The 23,254-nt window shown below is 31.5% G+C and overlaps 3 protein-coding genes across 5 annotated transcripts; 2 read left to right on the top strand and 1 right to left on the bottom strand.

The window, feature by feature from the left end:
• The first annotated feature begins 6,292 nt into the window (after positions 1 to 6,292).
• On the top strand, positions 6,293 to 9,743 carry LOC113857172 (auxin-responsive protein IAA27-like). The gene is made up of 5 exons (XM_027488951.1): positions 6,293 to 6,969; positions 7,654 to 7,883; positions 8,466 to 8,604; positions 9,074 to 9,135; positions 9,456 to 9,743. Exons 1-5 carry the CDS (start codon positions 6,410 to 6,412, stop codon positions 9,491 to 9,493), a joined length of 1,029 nt encoding a protein of 342 aa, XP_027344752.1. The 5' UTR covers positions 6,293 to 6,409; the 3' UTR covers positions 9,494 to 9,743.
• A 2,552-nt stretch (positions 9,744 to 12,295) lies between these two features.
• On the bottom strand, positions 12,296 to 13,895 carry LOC113857173 (aquaporin TIP2-1-like). Of its 2 annotated transcripts, none has more exons than XM_027488952.1 (3): positions 13,721 to 13,895; positions 13,245 to 13,495; positions 12,296 to 12,884 (listed from the first exon to the last, which is right to left on the bottom strand). In XM_027488952.1, the coding sequence occupies exons 1-3, from the start codon at positions 13,845 to 13,847 to the stop codon at positions 12,516 to 12,518; spliced, it is 747 nt and encodes a 248-aa protein (XP_027344753.1). In that variant the 5' UTR covers positions 13,848 to 13,895; the 3' UTR covers positions 12,296 to 12,515. The 2 variants fall into 2 exon arrangements, with proteins under 2 accessions (XP_027344753.1, XP_027344754.1); XM_027488953.1 differs by having other exon boundaries at positions 13,245 to 13,480.
• A 4,185-nt stretch (positions 13,896 to 18,080) lies between these two features.
• On the top strand, positions 18,081 to 22,704 carry LOC113857171 (protein MODIFIED TRANSPORT TO THE VACUOLE 1-like). Of its 2 annotated transcripts, none has more exons than XM_027488949.1 (5): positions 18,081 to 18,686; positions 19,004 to 19,756; positions 20,385 to 20,540; positions 20,780 to 21,724; positions 22,168 to 22,704. In XM_027488949.1, exons 1-5 carry the CDS (start codon positions 18,480 to 18,482, stop codon positions 22,207 to 22,209), a joined length of 2,103 nt encoding a protein of 700 aa, XP_027344750.1. In that variant the 5' UTR covers positions 18,081 to 18,479; the 3' UTR covers positions 22,210 to 22,704. The 2 variants fall into 2 exon arrangements, with proteins under 2 accessions (XP_027344750.1, XP_027344751.1); XM_027488950.1 differs by having other exon boundaries at positions 18,567 to 18,686; positions 19,029 to 19,756; positions 22,168 to 22,576.
• Positions 22,705 to 23,254: the final 550 nt, after the last annotated feature.

Raw genomic sequence — 23,254 nt, 5'->3', positions numbered from 1 at the left:
GAAAATACACAAGTCGATGGGTCATTTTGATGGAGTATCAAGAGTTACATAACAATCAATGGCCTCAAGGATATTGGAATTGGCATGTGGTAACTTGTGTAGCTAGGTGTGAAGTATAAACTTTAGGATTTAAGTCGTGATTAGTTAACGAAGAGTTAAATTTTTTTATTTAATTTGCATGGAGCTTTCGCTAAATCACTCCTTTTCTTTTATTCATCACCAAGCTCTTTTGTCTTAGATCATTTTTTCTTTTTGGAGGGGTTAATGTCTTAGATCATTAGATCATATTTTTCTTTTTAATGGTCAAAGATCATTGGATCAGATTGAATGAGTAAGAGGCGCACTAAAGCCAACAACCATGTAGTTATCCATTGATGTACATAGAGGGCCATGTTTGGTTGTGCCAATTAATGTATTCCAGCTACCATGAACCTTTAAACAAGGCGTGGGAGCAACAGGGACACTATGGTCCATGCATACTATAGTCACAAAGCTGTTATTGACTTAATGTCATCATAATCAATATATACTCGAACCCATCGTCCTAGCATAAAACAAAAGCTCATTAAAGATTTCCAAACTATTTGAGAACGAAGCAAGCATGCATGGGCCAAAATGAAAAGACTAACGCTTTTATCATATGTTCTTTGTCATTTCTGACGTTGATACCACCCTTCAATATATATATATAAAACTACTTTTCTATGAAATGAGATATTATGGAAGATTAACTTTGGCTTCCCAGACACAATATGCAGATTCGTCTAATTAAGTATGGCAACAAAGTGGATCGTTTTCCCCATTTTTGGTCCCTATAGCTAGCTAGTGCCTTCCAGAATTTCCTCACTTTTTTTATTCATTAGATTATTCGTATCTTGTTCCTTCAGAGATTGTCGACCTTATTGTTCTTTTAACTATCATGATTTGCATACCAATCTAATATAGTAGTGTATATTAGTCATTGGTATATAATATTAATTAATTTAATTATGGTTTTATGATAACTTTTTTTCCTATTTGTTTCTTGGTTAAACAATTTTAAAGTTAAAAACAAGGAATTTGAGTTTCTGGACAGTCAAGTTCATAAAGTTAAAAACACCATCATATATATTAGATTTCCGAAGGTTTAAATTATCATCAACTTAGTCTATTTAATTAATCGCTTAATTGATAAACTTATATTGATCATTAAAATTTATTATAAGCTTATTATAAAATTTATTAAAATAAGTTAAAAAATTATGATAACATCATAGTTAAATTGTTTTCATAAACCGAAAAAAGAATTGTATATACTCCTCCAAATATCCCTAAGTTAATGTAATGACATTTTCAGTCTTTAAAAATTTATGTAATTTTTTAAAAAAGTTAATACATCCCTTCACATTCAGAACTGGATATAAGGAGTATTTTCACTGTATTTCTATTTAACGCAGGACATTTTAAAACTATCTCATTATCATTACTACGTACAAATTTTTTATAAGATTTATTATAAGAAAGATATTTTTTTAAAGGAGATTCAAATGATTCTGTATTGCAATATATCCGGCTAATCCAGTTTTCACGGAGTAAAAAATGTCTGTATTTTTTAATCAAATCTTCAACCTGAAAAGTGAATATGTCTGTTTATTCTACAAAATATCATTTTTTTTAGAAGATATCGGGGCAATGATATACCTTTTAACATCATATACCTGTTCCTTGTGCAAATTAGCTGTGTCAATTTATTTGTAGGTGTGAGTGTGAATACAGCAACGTGTTTGTGTTTCCACTGATATTTGGAGTGATTGTTAAGACTGAAGTGTTGTGAATATAGGTCTTACTCATGTCATATTGGAAATGGACTCCAACTGTACAATCGATGTGGTAGTGTGGTCATTGCCAATTTGCCATCGTACCCCTCAATTGAGAAAAATGAAAAATCTCCTCCTTCATCAATTCTCGTAATCATGGTATTCCGTTTGGCAATCTCTAAACTCGAAACTTTAAAATAAAATAAATAATATTTATAGAAAGAAAGAAATAAATTATACAGATATATATAGTTATAGAAATAACATTACTCGTTTAGTAACAAGAATTTAACGTTCCAATGAAATTTTGGTGTGTTCACAACATGTCTTTCAAGCACCCTTTAAATTCATGATGGAGATCAGTTCCAACTTAGATTAATGGATGACATTATAAGAATAATAACACCAATGTTTATTTCGTACCTTTTTCATGCGATGTATGTTAGCAGTTCTGTTCTCTGATTTTTAGATTGTTTGTTACCGTGGTAATTTTGTACAGATATTATGATTTTTTGCAAATTGTTTTAGTTTTTACTAATGTTTCCACTTTTTGAACTTTACGATGAATAGAGCTTTATAAATACCATATATATTCATGCGTTTTTTGTCATTAAATTGATTTATTTTTTTAATAAAACAACACCATCACATTTTTAAATGATTAAGAGTTTAAAAAAGTTACTTAGTATGAGTTAATTTGTAATGGTCAGAAATTAATGTTTTTTATTCAATTTTGCTTACGCATGCATGTCTTTAATATGTTTAAATCATTTAGAAACATAGAGATATATTACAATGTAAAATGGATAAAAAAAGAAGAAATAAAAATAATATTATCAAATAATAAGTGATATGATAAAAAAAATTAAAATGGAGTAAAAAGTTGAATTTAAAAAATTGAAAATCCAAAAAATAAAAATGTCCGACTTGTGTGTTACATGGGAAAGATAGCCTTTAATTTAATGACGGATGACCGTTTGGAGGGGTTCAAGGACAGATATCATTAGGACCAATCTTTATGTAGGTGGGAACGCTTGTGACCCTGTTTGTAGCTCTTAAATCATGTGATTGATTCTGCTAACCACGAGGGATCTTTTAATTCAGTGTTATCTTATGCCAATTATACCACTCAAATTATTCATTGGAAATTAATATAGAGCTTCTTGCACTGTTTGGTCAAAAGGGTCATGGTATATAGTCCCTTAGCTTGGGAGGTCCAAAATAGCAAGTTTCCCATCTACAATGAGATCATATGTGCTAGCTTTCGAGCTATGATTGGTAGGAGCCTACAGTATGGATCCCAATTTCCTCATAACCAGATGGACTAAAGAAACATACAACTATAATATTGCAACTACCAACGCACCCAAAACAAATAATGTTACAATTACCAACTTTACATAATATATAGTATTACTATTTGCGAGCTAGGTGGGGGCACAAGTGATGCATTGCACCAAGCCTTCCATTCAGTTCAGTTTATGTTTAAACTAACATATAGAAGAAATCTTTTTAATGATTTCAAGTTTTAGAATAGTAATAATTGGTGGGGAGTAAATGCTTATAATAGCAATCTCTTTCCTTTTCCCTACCTTAATTTGTACAAACAGCTTTTTAGGTTTTCAGTATGTTGCTAGGTTTAGAAGTCAATTTCAGCCTCAGTGTCATACGATATGGGGTCCTTTTTGCTGTTTCAATTATCGAAATTATGAGCGATGGCTATGTTGCGTAAGTGGCTTTTGTAATTCCTTTTTCTGTCAATTTAAAATTATACATGTGGAAATTCGAAAAAAAATATATTAGCTATTTGCATGTAGTAAATTCAGGTAGAATTTAAAGAGTATAAATTAAAAGAAGCAAATTTAAGAAAAGGAGTGAAACAACTAAAAATGTGGGGTCGAAAGTGTTAAATTCATTATAAACAAATTGAAAGTAATTAATTTGAAATAATTAAGACTTGAAGAGAAAAAGTGAGCACAAAAAGGAATTCAAAAGTAATTATTCTGAAACTGTAAGTAAAAGAAAACGCACTGAAATAATTAAAAAGTCAAACATATTAATCAAGTATTAAGATAATATCAATAAGATAGTATCTTACTTTTAATGGATATTTTTTTTACGAATACCTTCCAGTTTTATTTTTTAATAAATATCCTTAAAATTTATTAAAAGAAATTAAGCTAGCAACCAATATAATTATTAATTAAGGAGTGTTTCTAATTTACCCCAAAATGAAATTACCATTGATTAACGAGTAGGATGAGTGAAAAAGTCTAAAACGAACAAACGACAGGAAGAGGGAAGAAGTACGTGGATGTTGGAATGGATCGACGAGAAACACTGTATATGCGTTGGCAAGAAGTGATTGTCTCCTAACGACATCGTAGGGTGTCGTACACGTTCGTCGTCTAATCTAATCTCATCTCCCGCACGCTTTGCCCATTCACGGTTTAGGTTTCATCACATTTTTTAAAGCTTTTCCAAACCATATTATGTTTAATTAATTTGACCCATTTTTCATTTATTTTGAGTGGTTCTAACAGTTAAACAATTCTACTAGTATATCTCAATAGATACAACCTATGATTTTCTCTGAATGTGTTTATAGGATCATTCCACAAACACATTGAATATATACAACTAATATAAATCCTACGTAAGATTTGAAACATAATTCCAGCTTATGAATTTGATATTCATACCCTCTTTAATTACTTTTTCCAGCGTACAGAAAATTTGTTGTTCTTATTGAGAACAGGGATCGAGAATTAATTAATTAGTTCCATGTCTTATATTCGTAAGGCATTATGACAGTATGTGTATGGTTTGAAGAAGAGAAAAAATATCCAAAAGACAGACATGTGAAGATACGGAGAATTGTCTGCCAGTTGGGACTCACTTCATATTCAACTAAAGAATAGAGATTCACTTCTGTTGAATCCCTTTCATCTGTGTCTTGTCTCGACTCATACACAGTTATTTATTCTATTCTTAATGCTTTTCAAATTGGAATGTCGTGGCATGTTACAGTGTGCGTCTAACTTGGACCAGAATGCAATTTTTTTTTAAAAATAATCTTTATATTAACTAAGAAGGTATTTTTTTGTACTTCCTTTATACATATAATCATAACTATTCATATTACAATCGAGTTAGTAGTTTATTTTTAAATTTTTAAATTTAGAAACACTGTGAAACTACTGCTTAAAATATTGTCAAGTAATACTAAACTATTTTATGAAAATTTTAAATTTAATAGTTAATTAAAAAATTTATAATAAAGATTATTAAATTATTTTACTAAATTTAACACTTAAAATATTTGTTTAAATATGTATGTGTATTTTATACTTTTATTATTTATTTTGGTGTACAATGGAGTTCTACAATAAAATTTTAAAAATAGTAAAAAAAAAAAATAGTTTAGGCTTGATTTAGAAATTTGAAAAGAGAGTGAAAAGAAGGATTTAAGAGTCGGGAGGAGAAGAGAAAGAAAGAAGAAAAAGAAATTAAAAAAATTAATTTAGAAGAATTTTAAAACATTGATTTATAAATATTTTAAAACTCTCAAATCAGAACTATTATCAAATAAATATTTTATTTTATTTTCTAAAATTAACTTAAAAACAAAACTAAATACACACGTATAGTAGTAATAAAACTAATGTCAAAAAATTCTTTTATAAAAGAACTATTTGTTTCCGTAACATTGTTCTAAAATATACATTAATTATGCTCATATTATCAAATTATTATAAGTATAGGTGTAAAAAATGGAAAAAAAAAAGTTACATTAAAAGTGAGATACTTTTGATATTGTCTTTGATTTCAGAATGTATTTTTGAGACGTGTATAAATTTTTTTTATATATAATAATATATACAATGTTAATTTTTAAATTTTGCCGAGATGAAAGAAATGCCTTTAAAAAGAGAAAAGTTGATTCATAAAGGCTAAGAAGATTCTTTACTGCATAAAAAGGAGGAAATATTAATATCAAATATGAGAATTGATTTTAAACAACTAAAAATAAATTTTTTAAAACTCTGTGTGTGTATATATATATAATAAATATTTTTATTTTTATTTATCTATTTAAGAAAAAAATTATAAAGGCCCAAAAAGTTAATCATTTAATAGGAAAAAAATTATCATTTTATTAATAGCTAGACTTACTAATTTATTCTTTATTAATGATTTTTTCTTAGACACTGAAACAACCGCATACTATAAATATTTTACATGGACAAAGAGTATCATTAGAAAAATCATAATTAATATTGTCTTGAATTCTTGGATGAAAATAATTTTTTCCCTAGATAAATAGAAATAAAAATAATTTTTTTAATTAAAAAAACTATTTTCAAATACTTAATGTGAGTTCTAAGTATTGAAGTAATAAAACCGAAAAAAGAAAAGAAAAAAGCTCCCTGGAAATTTGTAATTTACCATACCATAACTGCTATTTAAACTCTACTTTCTGACTTCTGTGCTTTCTCTTTTCCTTTAAGTTCTGCATATTTATATCTTTATTTATTTATATACAAGCGCATACAAACTTGTTCATAATTTTTTCTGCTGCATAATTTGGTTCTTTTCACTGTGCCATTTTGATGTCTACACCATTAGAACATGATTACATAGGCTTAGGAGAGTCTCCATCCATGGAGAAAAGCTGTGATAAGATATCCTCTTCAGTTTCCTCTAACCTCTCCTCTGAGGACGAAAACACTTCATCTCTCAACTTCAAGGAGACTGAGCTAAGGCTTGGCCTCCCAGGTTGTGACTCTCCTTGCAAAAACTCAGTACCTGGAATCTCTCTTTTTGGCAAGGATTTGCAGAACAAGCACAATGGCTATTCTGCTTCTTCAGCTCCTTCAAAGAACCTTGTGGCTGGGGCTAAGAGGGGCTTCTCTGATGCCATTGACGGTTCTTCTTCTGGGAAATGGATTTTCTCAGTGAGTGATGGAACTGAGGGCAATGGAGCTGCTTTGTTTTCCCCTATAGGCCTTGTTGTTTCAGAGGGTAAGCATAATAGCCTTCAGGCTAATACCTCTGTAGGAAGCAACAAAGAGGTTGGTAATGGTATGGTTCCTCAGTCTGAGAAGAAAGCTCACGAAAAGAAGCCTCAGGTTGATGCAACAAATGAGCATGGTAGAGCTCCTGCTTCCAAGTAAGTTTTCCTCTTGCTAATGTTTTCACTGCTCTTTTTGTTCTGTCAATTATCAAATTGATTGCTGATTTCATTCAATGAACATGTAGACAAAACATGTTTGAGTTATATGCTATGCGGTTCTTTTGGTTGCCCAGAAGAAGGTGAAAGACTAGCAAGCCAAAAAACCTGTTTTGAATGGCTTTCTGCTCCCATAGATTTTGGATTTGTAATCATCAATGGGAAATTTAATTGTTGGAATTTTATTTCTTGTATGGAGCCCCTTATTGTACAAAATAAATAAGTCTAAGCTATATTTCTCAGTCAGATATGTGCTATATTTTGACTCTGGTGTCCCAAAATAGAGAAGGGTATATGTGGTAGGTTGGTAATCAGATCAAGTTTTGTTAAAGCTAAAGGGTATGTTTAAAACTCGGTCTTAGTCATTTTTTTTTCCTTTAGTGAGACTTTGTTGGAGCATTCATTGATGTATTGGTCTACTCTACATTATTTTGTTTAAATTTCACTGATTTTTGCCATCTTATTTTCAGCCAGATATAGTTTGTTCCGTTAAAAAAGTAGCTTTCCATGGAAATTAAGTCTAGGGCCTATTTTTTTTTTCCTTTATGGAAATTTTTTTTTCGTGTTTGATTATTAATAATGCTCTATGGAGTGATGAGTGAAATATCAAACTTTTTGTAACAGAGCACAAGTTGTAGGATGGCCACCAATCCGATCTTTTCGAAAGAACACGATGGCCTCTAATTTGGCAAAAAGCAATAACGAAGCTGAAGAGAAATCAGGAGTTGGTTGTCTTTATGTAAAGGTCAGCATGGATGGTGCCCCTTATCTCAGAAAGGTTGATCTGAAAACCTACGGCAACTATGTTGAACTTTCTTCTGCTCTTGAGAAAATGTTCAGCTGCTTTACCATAGGTATTCTATCTCCTTCAGTATGTTTAAATCAATGTTGTAATTGCTTAATGGAACTGAATAGTTTGATCTAATTATGAATTTGACACCTAACTGATTATGATTTAAGTTTCATAACTGAAGTAATGATCAAACCACTTTAAGCAAATAAAAACTTTGAATGAACTAGGCCACTAATATATTTAAAAAACAACTCAATATTTTTCATATTTTATTAACAATTAATTTTAACTTGCACCCAATATCATACAATAAAAAGTATATATGATAAGGTTTTTTAGAAATCACAGAATATCATAAGATCTAATATATTAATAAACTAAATGTTATAATTTTTAATAAAAAAATATTATTTCTTTATTTTTTTTATGGTATTTATATATTAATTTTTTTAATTTGTATAATATTACACTAAATTCTATAGTTTTTAATAAAAATTTACTATATATATCTTTTATATATTAACATTTTGTGTAGTTTCACTACGTGAGAAGGGATCAAAGTTTCTTAGGGACAAACAATATTTCCCTTTGGAATTCTGCATGGCAATTTTGCACCATGACTAATTTCTATTCCTGAAATCAGGTCAATGCAGTTCTCGTGGAGTTCCTGGGAAAGATGGCTTAAGTGAGAGTGCCTTCAGGGATCTTCATGGCTCTGAATATGTTCTTACATATGAAGATAAAGATGGAGACTGGATGCTTGTGGGTGATGTCCCTTGGGAGTAAGTTCTCTTTTCATTCTTATATTTAGGACGCTGTTAATTAATGCTCTTAACACTTTGATTAAGAAATTAATAAATAAATTTTTTTAATAAAAATTATGTTAGAAGTACGTTGAAAATCACAAAAGTAATGCTTTACTATACTTTAATTGAAAAGTTTTCACATTCCTTAACCTCTGCACTAAGACATTGCTGATTACTAGTTGAACTGGTTAACTTCGTTTGTTTTTTTTTTTTTAACTTTTGGTTTTTCCTATTGGCTTGTTTATTACCTGGGTTATGTTAGTAATTGCTGATTAAGTCACAATTTCAGAATGAATTTACCATATGTTACTTTTTAATATGCCAAGACAAGCTTGTAATTTCTGATTGGCACTTCTCAATCTAATTGAAACCGTAATCATTTTTGTCTTTAATCATGTTCCTTGTCTAATGCTACATATGATAATTTGATAACTTGTCTCTACAGGATGTTTACTGAGTCATGTAAGAAACTAAGGATAATGAAAGGCTCTGAAGCAATCGGGTTAGGTAAGTATAAGCTCGCTTTAACCTGCTAAGGTGCAAATGATCAATATATTCATACACTTGACACAGTACTTTCATCACCCTTTTATCTAATTTTTTTTTCTTTAGCTCTTTCTTCTTGATCACGTTACATTATTTATCGCATTTTTGTTTTCTCTTTCTTCTTTTTCTTTCTATTTTTTTTCTCTTCATTTTTTCATCTCATACACTCAAAAATAGAGTGTATGATTAAAATTATTTTTATATTGAAAATGGATAACTTTATTTATACATTTAAAATGAAAGATTGCCTAAAGATATGTTATCAATTTCCTTTTTTGCAGCTCCAAGGTCCATGGAAAAATCTAGGAGCCAAAACTAATACAGAAGAATCTGCTAGACCATTGGGTCATTCACTTAAGCATATAAAGAAGGTTTACAATAGAGTTTGAGTTTATGGTTCTGTAAGAAATAAATAAATAAAATGCGTAATGTAGCGTTTCAATTTTTGTGCGTTCAGACACTGACAAGTTTCAATTTCCATGTGTAACAACACTTAACATATTTTGTTGTTTACTTTTATGGTGTACCTTTGGATTCCTGTTGCTGTATAAAAGAAATGTTTTTTTTTTCCCTGTTTTCCCCTTTTAACAATTCATCATTGATTTCTTAATATGCATTTGTTGAAATATATACTAAACATTTTCTACTTTGACTAACATTTTGATTTTGACGGGTTGCTGAGCATAGGCTGAATGGATTAGAATTTGATGGAGGAGATAGGCAAATCTGCTCTTTCAACCTTTTGGATGAAACCAGTGATCTTGTTTCCTGTAAATTGGTTTTAAATAAGGATGTTTCTAATGAGTGATTAAGAATAAATGTTAAAAAAAATAAAGAAATTATAATTTTTTATTAAAAATTATAACTTTTAATAATATTAATATATTGAATTCGGTGATACGATATTATTTTCAATAAACCTTCTATCTTTTCTTCCAATGCAATCAAAATTTAGTACTTTTCCATGGTCTTTACTTTCCAAATTTATCCCCTCGGATACTTGAAATTAGAAGTATAAAAATCAAAAGCTATTGACGGTTGCAAGAGAATGTGAATGTGTGGTGATATTGGTATGTAATTCTTGCTCTGCCTATATGCTCGTCTAAATGCTTGCAAATGCAATGCTGGTAAAATCCAATACCATATAAATCTGCTTCATGCAACCAAAAGAAAAGAGAATAAGAAGAATAATATATTTATTTCCATAGGAACTTCAAAAAGAGAAAACCATTGGCTAGAACTCTTGCTAACTATCATTTACAGTTTTTCAAGTTTGATCAATGTACCCATGATTTGATTTCATTGTATACTTCATAGACAACTAATCTTTGTTCCCAGAAAATTAGAAACTATTAACATTCATGTCGAGCCTTGGCATGTGGGCATCATTGGAATCCAAACAACAAAACTATTTCATTCAATGGCATTGTTAAGATCACCAACTTTGAAAAGTTGATTTTTATTGAAATTCAATCAACTGTCTTACCTGTGTAGTATTGGATAAAAATTAAGTGCAATATTTTAATTTTTTCTGTTTTTTAATTAAAATTAGAGTTTTATCTCAATAATTTATAATAATTTTAAATGCTAATATTTTTATAAAAAAAAATTTTAATTAAAAAATAACATTAAAAATACTTAAGAACCTACATTCAAATTTTGTCCTAAAATATTTCATATTTTAAAAAAAGATTTGTCTCTATATTTATATTTGCGAACATAGCAAATTTAGTACATATAACCATTCTTTTTTGAGTACTTATATACCTAGATTCAACTCTATTATCTATATTTTAATTGATTAAATATCTTGTTGTCACTATATATGCGTGAGTTTTTTATTTTATGCAGCAAATTGCATACAAAAAATTTGTTGGCAGAAAGTGTTGCTAGTGGTGACAGATTATTTTTTTTGGACCTATTTGGATACAGGGCAGTGCTATACAATAACTAAACAAGCCAGCATATTCCATTCTGTAGAGTGAAAGATGGTATGAGCATAAGTTGTTTTTATTTAAATTTAGATACAAATATTAAATCAACACTTTCTACGTCAAAAAAAGCATTTTTACCAATATTTTTATTCATAGAAGTAATAGCTGATAAAATGAATCTAATCTTAACGGATATCTTCAGGTACTGGTCCAACAGAATCAAATTGACGGTGTCCAATTTCAAGAAATTAGTGATCCATTCCATTTCGTAAAATTTTCAATTTTGTCTCTTCAACAAACCATGATATAAAGGCACAAGAATGAGCACAGGTATGTTTTTGTCTATGCATCTGATCGAAACTTCTAATTCTCACCCAATCAAGGGAACTTTGATACTTAAAAATAATTGCATTGGATATGTATGTGTCACATTTTATAACACCCTGAATAATGGAACATTTAGATAAATTGTTGAATTTTATTATGTTCTAGTTCTCTCTCTCTGTTTTTTATTTTCTTAAGTTTGATTTTTACATTAATTAATTATATTAATTTGGTGTCCTATGATTTTCAAAAATGTTGTATTTTTAGAGTAGAGAGTATTGTGAAATTTGGATGCAAAGTACAAACCCCGTGAGTAGAGAGGATTGAATACAAAGCATAGTCCTCTTTGTCTTCATCATGATCTAGAAGGACATTACTCCAATGGTTTTTTTTCCCTGGCTTGTAGTCTCGTACTGTTTGGAACTTCACATTTTAAGCTAAATAATTCTCACATGCTGGACCACACTAACACCTTTTAGACATTTGGGACAAACATAAAGTCCTAAGCCTTACCATCCCCATGTAATTAAACACCTTTGTTGACACTTTGCATCAAGCCACACATAATATTTCCCTCTTGCTTGGATTCCCATTTCTAAGTCATGTGCGGCTTTCAATACTCTATCTGGTGTTCAACAGCTAGATATTGGCATTTTCCTTGTGTTTTTATCAAGTTAAGTAACTCTTCCATTGCACTAAGTCACTAAACCATTATTCACATGGATTAATTCAAATAAATTATGGGTTTTTCTTTGTATCTGCTTGGATTTTATTGATCCTAGAAGCAATTATCACTCTTATGAGGATGTCAAGTTCTGCATAATGATAAATGCCAGTGGCACATTAGTCATTGTGCATGGCATCCAAATTAAAAGTGAAGCCAGAAAGTAAACCTGTGAAGATAATAATGCAATAGTGCGCTCCACCAACCTCTTCAATTTTCACCAAACAACCATTGACTCTAGCAGCACGCTTTACAAATAAATTTAAAAGAAGAAAAAGAAAAGAAAGAAAAGCAATAGTTGCTTTTCCTCCTTTTATTATCAAGAAACATGAATTACATAGGCCATGATCTCAATGAAATCAAAATTCACTGGAAAGAGGTGCATGGTCAGAGCGAATGAACACATTGCCATAGATAAGACCAGCCAAACCACCACCAATTAGAGGTCCAACCCAGTAGATCCAGTTATCTTGGAAGTTACCACTAACAACTGCAGGACCAAAGGAGCGTGCTGGGTTCATTGACCCACCAGAGAATGGACCAGCCGCCAATATGTTGGCACCAACAATGAATCCAATGGCAATGGGAGCAATGGTGCCCAATGATCCCTTCTTTGGGTCAGCTGCTGTGGCATACACTGTGTACACCAAACCAAATGTGATAATGATCTCTGTCACAACTCCTTCAACAGCTCCAACCCCGGAAGCCACACTGTGGATTGGAGTTGTCTGACAACAAATAACAACAATTCAATTTTTTATTATTTTATAAAAAATATACTGAACATTATGCTATTATTTTTGTTCTTTTACTTGGTATATACTATATAATATAGTATTAAATGGAGGGTAGCTAAATAATTAATTATAATTCTATGTACTATGTCCCTTCTTATTCTTACCCGTGGCAAAATTATACCTTTAGTCTCTATAATAGAATACTAGATAGAAAAAATGCATGTGTGTCCTTTGTTTATAAGCATGAAGCTTCTTATGCAAGGAAAATATATGTGCCATATAACCATGTTGATCAAAAAAGTGGTTTTGAGATTTGAACCATGTTGATAGATGAGTATAGTTTCAACGTACCAAGCCACCTGTGGCAAAGTGGAGAAGAAAGCATGCCACTATGGAGCCAACAAGCTGGGCAATCCAGTAGAAGATACCGGTGAGGATGGTGATCTGGCCACCAAGAGCCAATCCAAAGGTCACAGCAGGGTTGACATGGCCACCAGAGATGTTGGCACCCACAGAAACAGCAACAAAGAGAGCAAAACCATGGCAAATAGCAACTGCTAGTAACCCAGCAGGATCAAGTGCTGCATCTGATGTCAACTTACCTACAAATTAAAAAAAAAGGTCAACATGTTGAAACTAAGAAAGTATGTTATTTTGTAGTGTTTTGTAAACTTCTGCATGGCAACAATTTAAGAAAAAAGGCATGTTATTTTACGTTTAATCATGGTGTAACAGCTTCAACAACGTGAGTGTAAACATAGTATTAAAGGAGTGATGGGTTGAGACAGATCTTAGGTTCAATTCTAATGTGAAGCATGGAAACTAACCATAGGCTATGGCTGAACCAACACCGGCAAAAACAAAGAGCAAGGTTGAGATGAACTCAGCAATATAGGCCTTGATTGAGCCCAAACTGAAAGAATCATCGAAGCGTCCAAATGCAATGCCAGCCATCTTCAGAAGTTTCTAAGGAAAGATGGAAGAGAGGATAAGATAAGGAAATGTTCCAAATAAGAAATGTAGTACAAAAGGCTTCTCTTGTGGGTTATATATATATATGCAGCACAAGTTGTTAAATATACTAGTATTAAGGCTTATTTAATTAGTTGATTGCATAGCAATGTAGTTATAGGATTATTTTAGTGTGTGTTTGTTTGTATGATAAAAGGGAATATGGTTATGTTCAACATATCCATTCATATCCAATCAGGTCTTTTAGTGGCAAACTTAGCTGTCATTGGCATGCTTTATTAGAAGGGTCCGGAAGCAAATGAATGATTCCTCCATGTGAGCAGAGAGAGAGAGTGGGAGAGGTGGTGTTTGGTGGGGTAGAATGTGAAGGAAATAATCATAAAAGAAAAGTAGGAGTGGAGAACATGAATAACTTTGGGCCACAAATAGCACCGGCCATGCTCTTAAAAATGGCGAAGAGGTCGTGGAATTTGAAAATGAGTGAATAGAAATTTGTGGGTGTTTATAATTTTAAGTAATTAATGTGTTGTTTAAGTCTATATTATGGAAAGTGGTCGGCTAATTGGTGCTAAGCAAAGAAATCTTCTGAACTTTTTGGTGCTTGTGTTTGTTAAAAAGTTTTTTTATACATATAAAAAAAGGGGTTTGGGTAATTATGATTATATATCATCGTTAATTTATATGGACCGACGATCCATTATTAGTTATTTAAAAAATGTTGATATTAGCTTTTAGCATTGTTTTGTGTTTAACAATCTCATAATAAGTATTTTTTTTATTGAAAATATAATAAATATTTTTTTAACAAAATTTTACTACCTTTATTTATTTAAACTGCCTTTGAAACTAAAGTAAACAAAGCCATTATTTTTTGACGTTATCAAAGAGGAAAGAAAAGGTGCTTTTGGATATCTACATGTGATTTTTTGTCATTAGGTTTGGCCAAAAGTTGAAGGTGAAGAGGATAGTGAAAGGTCCATGCGCTGGCCTTTGTAACCCCTATTTTCAACAGAATTTAAATTGCCAGCCATTCCAAAGCACAAATGATTCAGCTGCAGAAACCGTTCTCTGTAATACTAAAATTTCCTAAAAAGTTTAATTTAGATAAGGCATACCATTAACCAGCCATTCAAAGTAATATAATAACTCCACTAGGATTTAAGAGAGGCTGTACCATTAAAGTGATACATGCATAAGGATCCAAGGAGAGGAAAAGAGAAGGAGAATGGTAAATGAATATTCTTTCAATCCATTTATAAAAAATTTGAAGTTAATGTTTAAACCAAGAGAGCTTGGCACACACTTAGGATGCTAATCAAAGTAGGTTTGTAGCTGATGTATTTTTGTGATGCCAACACATGTTTTTGTCTAAATTGCTAGTTATAAGCTACTAGTCAATTGGAATCCTTATCTGCCAACTGTTGATAGATAAAATAAAGAAACATGGGCCATAATCAATTCTTTAATTTCTAATTATCTCACGTGTACATAATTAGAACCCAATTTAGTAAAACGTATAAAGTTTGTAAATTTTGCGTAGATAACGTTCAACAAAAATGGAACCCCTCGTCATAATAAAATTGGATATGTATTAAAATTTTGAACATAAGTCTGATAAAAAAAAGAATAGAAGAGTGATTGAACTTTAACTTGAGTGAATAGCTTAAATTTAGAGTGATAACACTCTTACTTATATACCCTTTAATTTATTGTTAATCTATGTAAAACTTTAATTATTTTTAACTATATAACTTCTCTGTTGCGAGATGTGATTTTAGATCCACGTCAAAATCAAAATGATATAGGAATATCTGGCTTTCAATTTCAAGGAGAACATTTTTTTATGTCCCATTTGTTATAAAAGTATCACTTTCACATCTAAAGGCATGCCATTTGACATGGAAAATACCCAAAAGAATATTATTTCGTTAGAGTTTTGTTTTTCATTAAAACCCGTTAATATTAATTTTAATTCGACATGAGAAATCTCCTTTGGATGCCTTTTAGGAATGGAGTTGTATATGCAATAATGGATCTTAATAGCAGACAACAAAACATGGATCGAAGTGGGAAACAAAATGACAGCAAAGGCCCTTTAGGCTATAACCTATAGCTTGCAATGTTTCAGTTTATTCTGGTTAGTAGGTATAGCTAAGCTTGTATTAACTTCAATGGTTGAAAAATTTAAATTTCCATGGATAAAAAAACCATTCCATCATAGATTACAAAACAGAGGGCCAAAAATGAATAGCCATAATATTATAAGTACTTAAAAATTCATTAATAGTTTTCAGGCTTTGACTAAATGTCCCACGAACATTGGAGATTCTGAAATTTGAACCCTTGACTTTACATGTAACATTGGAATGAAATCACAGTTTAGTACTTTTACTATAATCAACTATTGTTAGTTAGAAAGAAACATTAATATAATGTAATTGTAAACGAGATGTGCTGTTTTGATAAATTTCATTTCATCTAATTTTCAATTATCTAATGTTATTTTATTTTATTTCGTTATCTTATCTCTTATCAATCAAAACATAGGTTTACTGTATGTTTGAATTAATTTATTTTAACTTTTAAAGAAAATATTTAGAAATTATTATTTATCTAGAAAGAAGGTCAACTCGTTGAAATGCATTTCCTTTTTATTTTTGTCAATATCATGCATATGGGCTGACCTGGGTAAGGGTGATAATGAATAAAATCAGTAAGTTTGGGCCTGGCAATGAGACAGAGCTGACAAAGAAAGAAAATTGTATTCCAAGACCAAAAATTAAATTATAATCAAATAATTGTTCAAAAATCAGAAAAAGGCTTTCTCAAGAAATTGGCCCAAAAAGAGAAAGGGGCCCAAAAACGCATCTTTGAAATGAAGTGTACTGAAAAATCCTATTATTTTATAATTTTTTATATAAAAGCTTTTTAGTTTTAGCTTTTTAATTAATACTTTAGGAACGCTTATTAATAAATAAAAAACTTCAACACGGAGGAGGAAACTGAACAATGAAGGCTATGAACCTATCAATGGTATAGAATTTTAAAAAAATTGTTTATGTTTTATTATTTAAATAAATTATTTTGTCTAAATTCACTTTTAAAATAATATTTTCAAATGTAAATCAATTTTTATCCTCAACTATTTTCACATTGATTCATTCAAATTAATTTAACAAATTTAGATCAAATATACAAATGTTTATTGAATAACGAGATAAATTGAATATTCTTTTTACCTCTAATCAATTTTATCTCCTAACTACTTTTCTGTCGTTTTGGCCTAAGGCGCGTGAAAAACGTGGACACAAAAAACATTTAACAATTATTTATTATTATATTAGGTTGAATGATATTCGAAGTCAGTAACAGGAAATTTTTATAAACATTGTCACATTAAAATTGTATAATTTGTCATGTAAATTCAGTTTATTCCACCATTAAATTACATTTAACCATATTTTTATCATGCCCATCAAGGTTTTATAATATTGTAACAAATATGAAATTTTATGTAAAATTTTACAAACATTTAATGTGGACATGTTATAAAAATATTAATAAATACGATACTATATCGCAAAATATGTTATGACGATAATAATAACACTTTTTTGGTATGTTACCTTTTCATTTAATAGTATTCATATCACACTGTTGTGACGGGTAAGGTTCATATCACACTGATTACATTACATTGATTTTTAAGATTTTATTTTAAGAGTAAACAAGAGATAAAGTAAAAATTAACAACGCACTGAAAACAGAAGACTATATAGAGTGCAAGAATATTTTACTATCTTTTTATGTCAATTTGCTTGTTGTTATAAGCATATTCATTATTCTTTTTTCTTCGATGAAATTATTCAAGGGTTGAATTAAGTTACATTTATTAACCATTTGTATTATTTGTTAATTAATAATAAAACACTTATCATTTAATATGATTGAAACTGAATACTTCTTCTCACATCTCCTTTGCTGCCTCTTATTTATAGAATGGTGAAGGGTTCTAAACACTTTAACACTGCATAATTATACCATAATAAAAAATTATTATTTGACACATAAAAGATATGAACATTTGATTACACTGTTACACAATTACTTCAGATATTATTATTATTATTACCACCAAAACTATAATACGTAATTTTATTTATTTTGTTCATCATACCATTCTTTATAAATAGCCCTGTTTTACGCTAAAAAAATATGAACTGTTTATTTTTTCCAATTGACCCAAGAAAAAAAATAAAGTGAAACTTCATTTAATAAATCCATTTTCTCAACAAATGTGATATTTGGTGCCACAAATCGTCCTTTCTTTCTCAATCACCGCCTTCGATTCTTCCCCAAACCCCAAATCTCGAATTTACGTGTTCGACTTCCGATTCACCCCAAAATTTTGCGGCTTTTCAAACTATCGATTGGGTTTTCCATCTGGGTTTTCATTAACCCCAACCCGATTCATCCGTGGCCGTTCGATTGGGTTTGAATTTCCAACTGATTCAGAGAATAGCACGCATCTTGGATTGCAAAGTTGATACATATAAATTAAAATCTTACTGGGTAGGTTTGTGCGTAGTGGGGTTGTTGTGATTCGGGGGGAAAATGGAATCGAGTAGAAGAGCGGTGGAATCGTACTGGAGGTCGCGGTTGATCGATTCAGCTACGTCCGATGAAGATAAAGTCACACCCGTTTACAAATTGGAAGAAATCTGTGACCTTTTGCGTTCTTCGCATGTTAGTATTGTGAAGGAGGTTTCAGAGTTTGTTTTAAAACGTTTAGAGCACAAGAGCCCAATTGTGAAACAGAAGGTACATGCAATTGTAGTTGTTGATTTTGGTTTAGATTGGATTAGGTGGATCTGAATGATTCAAAGTTTTTATTTTTTTATTTTTTTTTATTTTATGGGGTTATGGGGAATGCGGAGTTTTTGAAATAGCTGATTGAATAGGGCATGGAAGAGATAGTGGATTTGAAATATATGGAATCAACTTTGTTATTATGCAGTGGAAGGTTAAATATGGTGATATGAAAAGGGATCATAATGGTTTTGGTGTCAAAACTCGTAAATTGTATCAAAGATTTTTTCTAACTCTTTATGTTTTATTCTTTTTGTTGATGTTGATAGGCTTTAAGGTTGATAAAATATGCAGTTGGAAAGTCTGGTGTGGAGTTCAGAAGGGAAATGCAGAGACATTCAGTGGCAGTTCGTCAATTGTTTCACTACAAGGGGCAGTTGGATCCTTTGAAAGGTGATGCACTAAATAAGGCTGTTCGAGATACTGCTCATGAGGCTATCTCTGCCATTTTTTCGGAAGACAACAACAATAAGCCAGCACCTGCTGAAGATTTAAACCGGCGGATACAAGGGTTTGGTAATACAAATTATGAACCACCATCGGAAGATAAGAAATCTTTTCTCAGTGAGGTAGTTGGTATTGGAAGTGCATCAATTAAGCAAGGACTTAATAGCTTAACGCAGGGACATTCGCTAATGAAGAATGATCCTGGAAGCTACAAGAGTCCAAATCTTCGACGGTCATTGACCTTTGAAAATGAACATGGTGACAGATATGAACCGGTTGCATACCATAATGAAACTCAGAGTAGTTTTGGAGTTTCAAAGAATCAATCGACTGGGCCTTGGAATCAGGATTCAAGAGTAAATAAGATAGAAACATCTAATGGGGAATCTGGTGCAAGTTATTCAGAGAGTAAGACAAGGGAGGATAGGTTGCTGGAGACAATCGTAACTTCAGGAGGTGTTCGACTGCAACCCACTCGAGATGCCATTCAAGTTTTCCTGACAGAGGCTGCAAAGTTGGATGCGCTGGCTTTATGTCATGCCTTTGAACAAAGGCTTCAATCTCCAATTTGGCAGGCATGTCTGTTATGTTGATGTTTCTGCAAAAATATATATTCGCACATGAAAGACCATATGAACTACAAAAATACATTTGTTCATTTAAATGAATTTTTAAAATCTGCATATTAAATTTCTTTTTCAATTATTTTGTATCACAATATAATGGAACTTTACATTGTAAGACCTTTTTTCTGGTGGTACTACAATCAAACTTTACCCTACTAGCAGAGGTCGACTACATAAATCACATGACATTAATGACCTTGATCGAATACCAAATTCTTAGAAATATTATTTATCAATAGATTTTTTTTAATAACTTTCTTTAAGGTTCTCTGAAGTCTTCTTCTACCATTTTTTACTGAACTAAACATTCACTCTTCTCACCAGTGCCTCCAATTGTCTTCTCTGCACGTGATCAAACAACTTTAGATGGTTTTCAGTCTTTTTCTAGTGGTAAAACATTTTAAATTAAATAGGATTTTAATTTAAGCATTTGTTACCCCTTTTTTATGTGTTATTAGACCTTGGAATCTTGCATATATCCATCATGTACAAGTGAAGACTAACTAAGAATTTTGAGAAGGCCTTGCATTGTTACTCTTTTTTTTTTCTTTAACTTCTAATGAGAATAAATTTTCAGGTTCGCATGAAAGCTGTTTGTGTCCTTGAGTCCATCATTAGGAAGAAGGATGATGATAATTTTTCTCATGTGGCATCTTACTTCGCTGAAAATAAGGATGTAGTGCTGAGTTGTTCTGAATCTCCTCAAGCCTCATTGAGGGAAAAGGCTATGAAGGTACCCGTCCTATCAATCTAAATGAACTGTAAAAACATGAAAGTTTCATCTCCTCAATCATTTTACATTTCATCTTCTTTTTATTGATCAATATACAAGAAATGAATTACGCTAAGTGTCATTTATAACTTTATTTGATATTTTAACAGTAATAGCTTAGGTTGCTTAGTAAATGTCAGCTAATAAGTTTAAAAGTAACCTTTGTAATTTAATTTAGCAATTGGCCCCTTGATGGACAGGTTCTTGGCCTTTTAGGTGAAGACCAACTGAACAGCTCTGCAATTAATGCAGAGAAGGCTGTGAATACAGATAGTGCTACTGTTGCTGAGCTGCCTGACTTAATAGACACTGGTGATTCAAATGACTATCACAGAACAGACGACACTTCAAAGAGCACAACTGATCAAAATATAGCCAATTTGACATCATCTGCTCCTCTGGTTGATGATTTATTTGGAGATTTTAGCGGCTCTATTGGAGGTAGTCATGAATTGAAAAATGATGATGATCCCTTTGCTGATGTATCATTCCATACAGACGAGAACAAAGAACAAGCAGATGATCTCTTTTCTGGGATGACTATTGGTGGTGATAAACAGGGCGATCATGAGAGTCATGGGCTGGGAAATAGAAGTGATCCTCAACTTTTTGACATTTTTGCTTCCAACTCTGAACAAGGAAACCATAAGGAGTTCGTTAGTGATTTAATGGCTGGTTTGTCAATGGATGAAAATACCTCAAGTATTAAGCAGAAGGGAACATCTCCTTCCGTGCAAGCTGAATCTTTATTTTCAGGTTTAAATAATCATATCCCTGACAATACTTCAGGTAGCATGTTAGGCTCTCAGCCAGTCGGATTCAATGTAAATCCCATGTTTCCTACTGGTCCTCTGCCTTATAATATGCAGCCTGGTTTCATGTTGAACCAACCTTATCCTTCTCAGTCTCTTAATTATGGCGCCATGGGTACTCTCTTGGCTCAGCAACAATTCTTAGCAACAATGGCTAATTTCCAACACCTTAGTAATGTCAACATGCAAAATGATGGTATTACTCAAATGGCTGGACCCAATGGAAGAACACCGTTGCCAGACATATTTCAGCCAAATTTTCAAACTCAAACTCCAAGCTCAATGATCAACACTTCAAAGAAAGAAGAAACTAAAGCTTTTGATTTTATCTCGGTAAGTTTGGTGTAAATATTTTATGCATAGCTGTGACTGGTTTAATTTGTTAAGGGTCTGGTTTGAATAGACTGGTTTGTGAAATATAAATCTGTTAGTGTTAAATTTTGCAGCTTGAGTGAAATTAAAATCTTTTAAAATCTGATTTATCTTCAGAAACAAGCCACTTGGTTTTACACATGTATAGTTGGTTTATTTAACAAACTTTATTATTATATTGTCACAAGTTCCCAGTCGGTCCCTCATGCTATGCATGGGACACGGGTAATTTTTAATCTTTAATACATGCAAGTATATGAAAAAGTGTGCTTTGGGAAGAATTGAAATTGATGGGGTGATGTCCCGTTTTACATTTTGGCGTGCATCATAATATAGATTACTCATTAGAATGTTCTGTTTTGCTTTTGGTGGATTGACATGATCACCTTGTTTCATGCTTGTAGGACCATATTGCCTCTTCTCGTGATTCAAGGCGAGTGATTTGAAATTTCGATCTGGTGCTTCTGTGGAAGATATTTACGATGTTGTAGTGCTGCTGTTTTGACATGAATAGATCAAACGGTTTATAGTTTGCTTTACTGTGCAAAAAGTTGATTTCTCTTACCATGATGGAGCATTATAGATGATATTCTTCATGTCCAAGTTGACAACAAAATAATAAAATGGAAAACATTTTGGACATGGAAGAAGTTCAAAATGGTTACCACTTCATATTTTAATTAGAATTTAGCATGAGAATGTTGTGTAGCACTGTACTGTTTTATTTTCATGAGCATGTCGTGTATGTAGTCAATGGTTGAGATTTTGCTACTGTAATTCAGGCGCCAAGTAAAATACAACTCTCAGATTTTTCAAATTTCTTTATTCATATTTATCGGTATCCATTATGTGTGATCCGGCGAAATGGTCTATAGGTTACATGAAAACTTTGCTGTAGCTGCTGCACGATTTCTTTATTAATATTTATCGGTATCCATTATGTACACATGGGAAAAGAAACCAGAGCTCAAGCTGTAGGAAAGAACAGAAGATTTATTAGAAAGATATATAGGCCCTGAGGATGACCCTCAAACAAGTTAATACAGCTCCAAAAAGGACCAGCACCATCAGGTTTGTATAAGTTTCAAATGCTTTAATCCGGTCAAATTCTAGACCACTGTTTGATAGCAAACAGTTCACCATAGAGACAAGCTCTGATAGAAAGACAATCTTAAAACCATAAAACCATAAAACCATTCTCAAATAAATGTCTTCAATTACAAAGGAGAAGAGCTGGTAAATCGCACGCACATAATAATAACGACTGAAGGCATTTTGATCTATATGGATGAGTCCACATATGCATTTCATTAAACAAGCTTTTGAGAGTAACCAAATTGAGCATTGAAACGCGTCCATTCTAACATTTAAATTACGTGGTCATCTATTTATTAGAAAATCAACAAATAGATGATTACGAAGTTGTTTTCTTGGTCTTCAATCACGATATTCTCCCTGTCATTGCTGCAAGAATAACTCTTCGGCTTTGGA

Source organism: Abrus precatorius, unplaced genomic scaffold, assembly GCF_003935025.1.
Source record: "Abrus precatorius isolate BTA unplaced genomic scaffold, Abrus_2018 Scaffold153, whole genome shotgun sequence".
NCBI lineage: Eukaryota > Viridiplantae > Streptophyta > Magnoliopsida > Fabales > Fabaceae > Abrus > Abrus precatorius.
This window is presented reverse-complemented; position numbering and strand designations above follow the sequence as displayed.

Bases quoted from the DNA above. Each gene is read 5' to 3' on its own strand.
- LOC113857172 (XM_027488951.1), top strand. From the start codon at position 6,410: ATGTCTACACCATTAGAACATGATTACATAGGCTTAGGAGAGTCTCCA. The intron at 6,970-7,653 runs GTAAGTTTTCCT...TTTTTGTAACAG, and splicing joins GGTAGAGCTCCTGCTTCCAA to AGCACAAGTTGTAGGATGGC. The intron at 7,884-8,465 runs GTATTCTATCTC...TCCTGAAATCAG, and splicing joins GTTCAGCTGCTTTACCATAG to GTCAATGCAGTTCTCGTGGA.
- LOC113857171 (XM_027488949.1), top strand. From the start codon at position 18,480: ATGGAATCGAGTAGAAGAGCGGTGGAATCGTACTGGAGGTCGCGGTTG. The intron at 20,541-20,779 runs GTACCCGTCCTA...CTTGATGGACAG, and splicing joins TGAGGGAAAAGGCTATGAAG to GTTCTTGGCCTTTTAGGTGA. The intron at 21,725-22,167 runs GTAAGTTTGGTG...TCATGCTTGTAG, and splicing joins AAGCTTTTGATTTTATCTCG to GACCATATTGCCTCTTCTCG.
- LOC113857173 (XM_027488952.1), bottom strand. From the start codon at position 13,847: ATGGCTGGCATTGCATTTGGACGCTTCGATGATTCTTTCAGTTTGGGC. The intron at 13,496-13,720 runs GTTAGTTTCCAT...TTTAATTTGTAG, and splicing joins TGGTTCAGCCATAGCCTATG to GTAAGTTGACATCAGATGCA. The intron at 12,885-13,244 runs GTACGTTGAAAC...ATTTGTTGTCAG, and splicing joins ACTTTGCCACAGGTGGCTTG to ACAACTCCAATCCACAGTGT.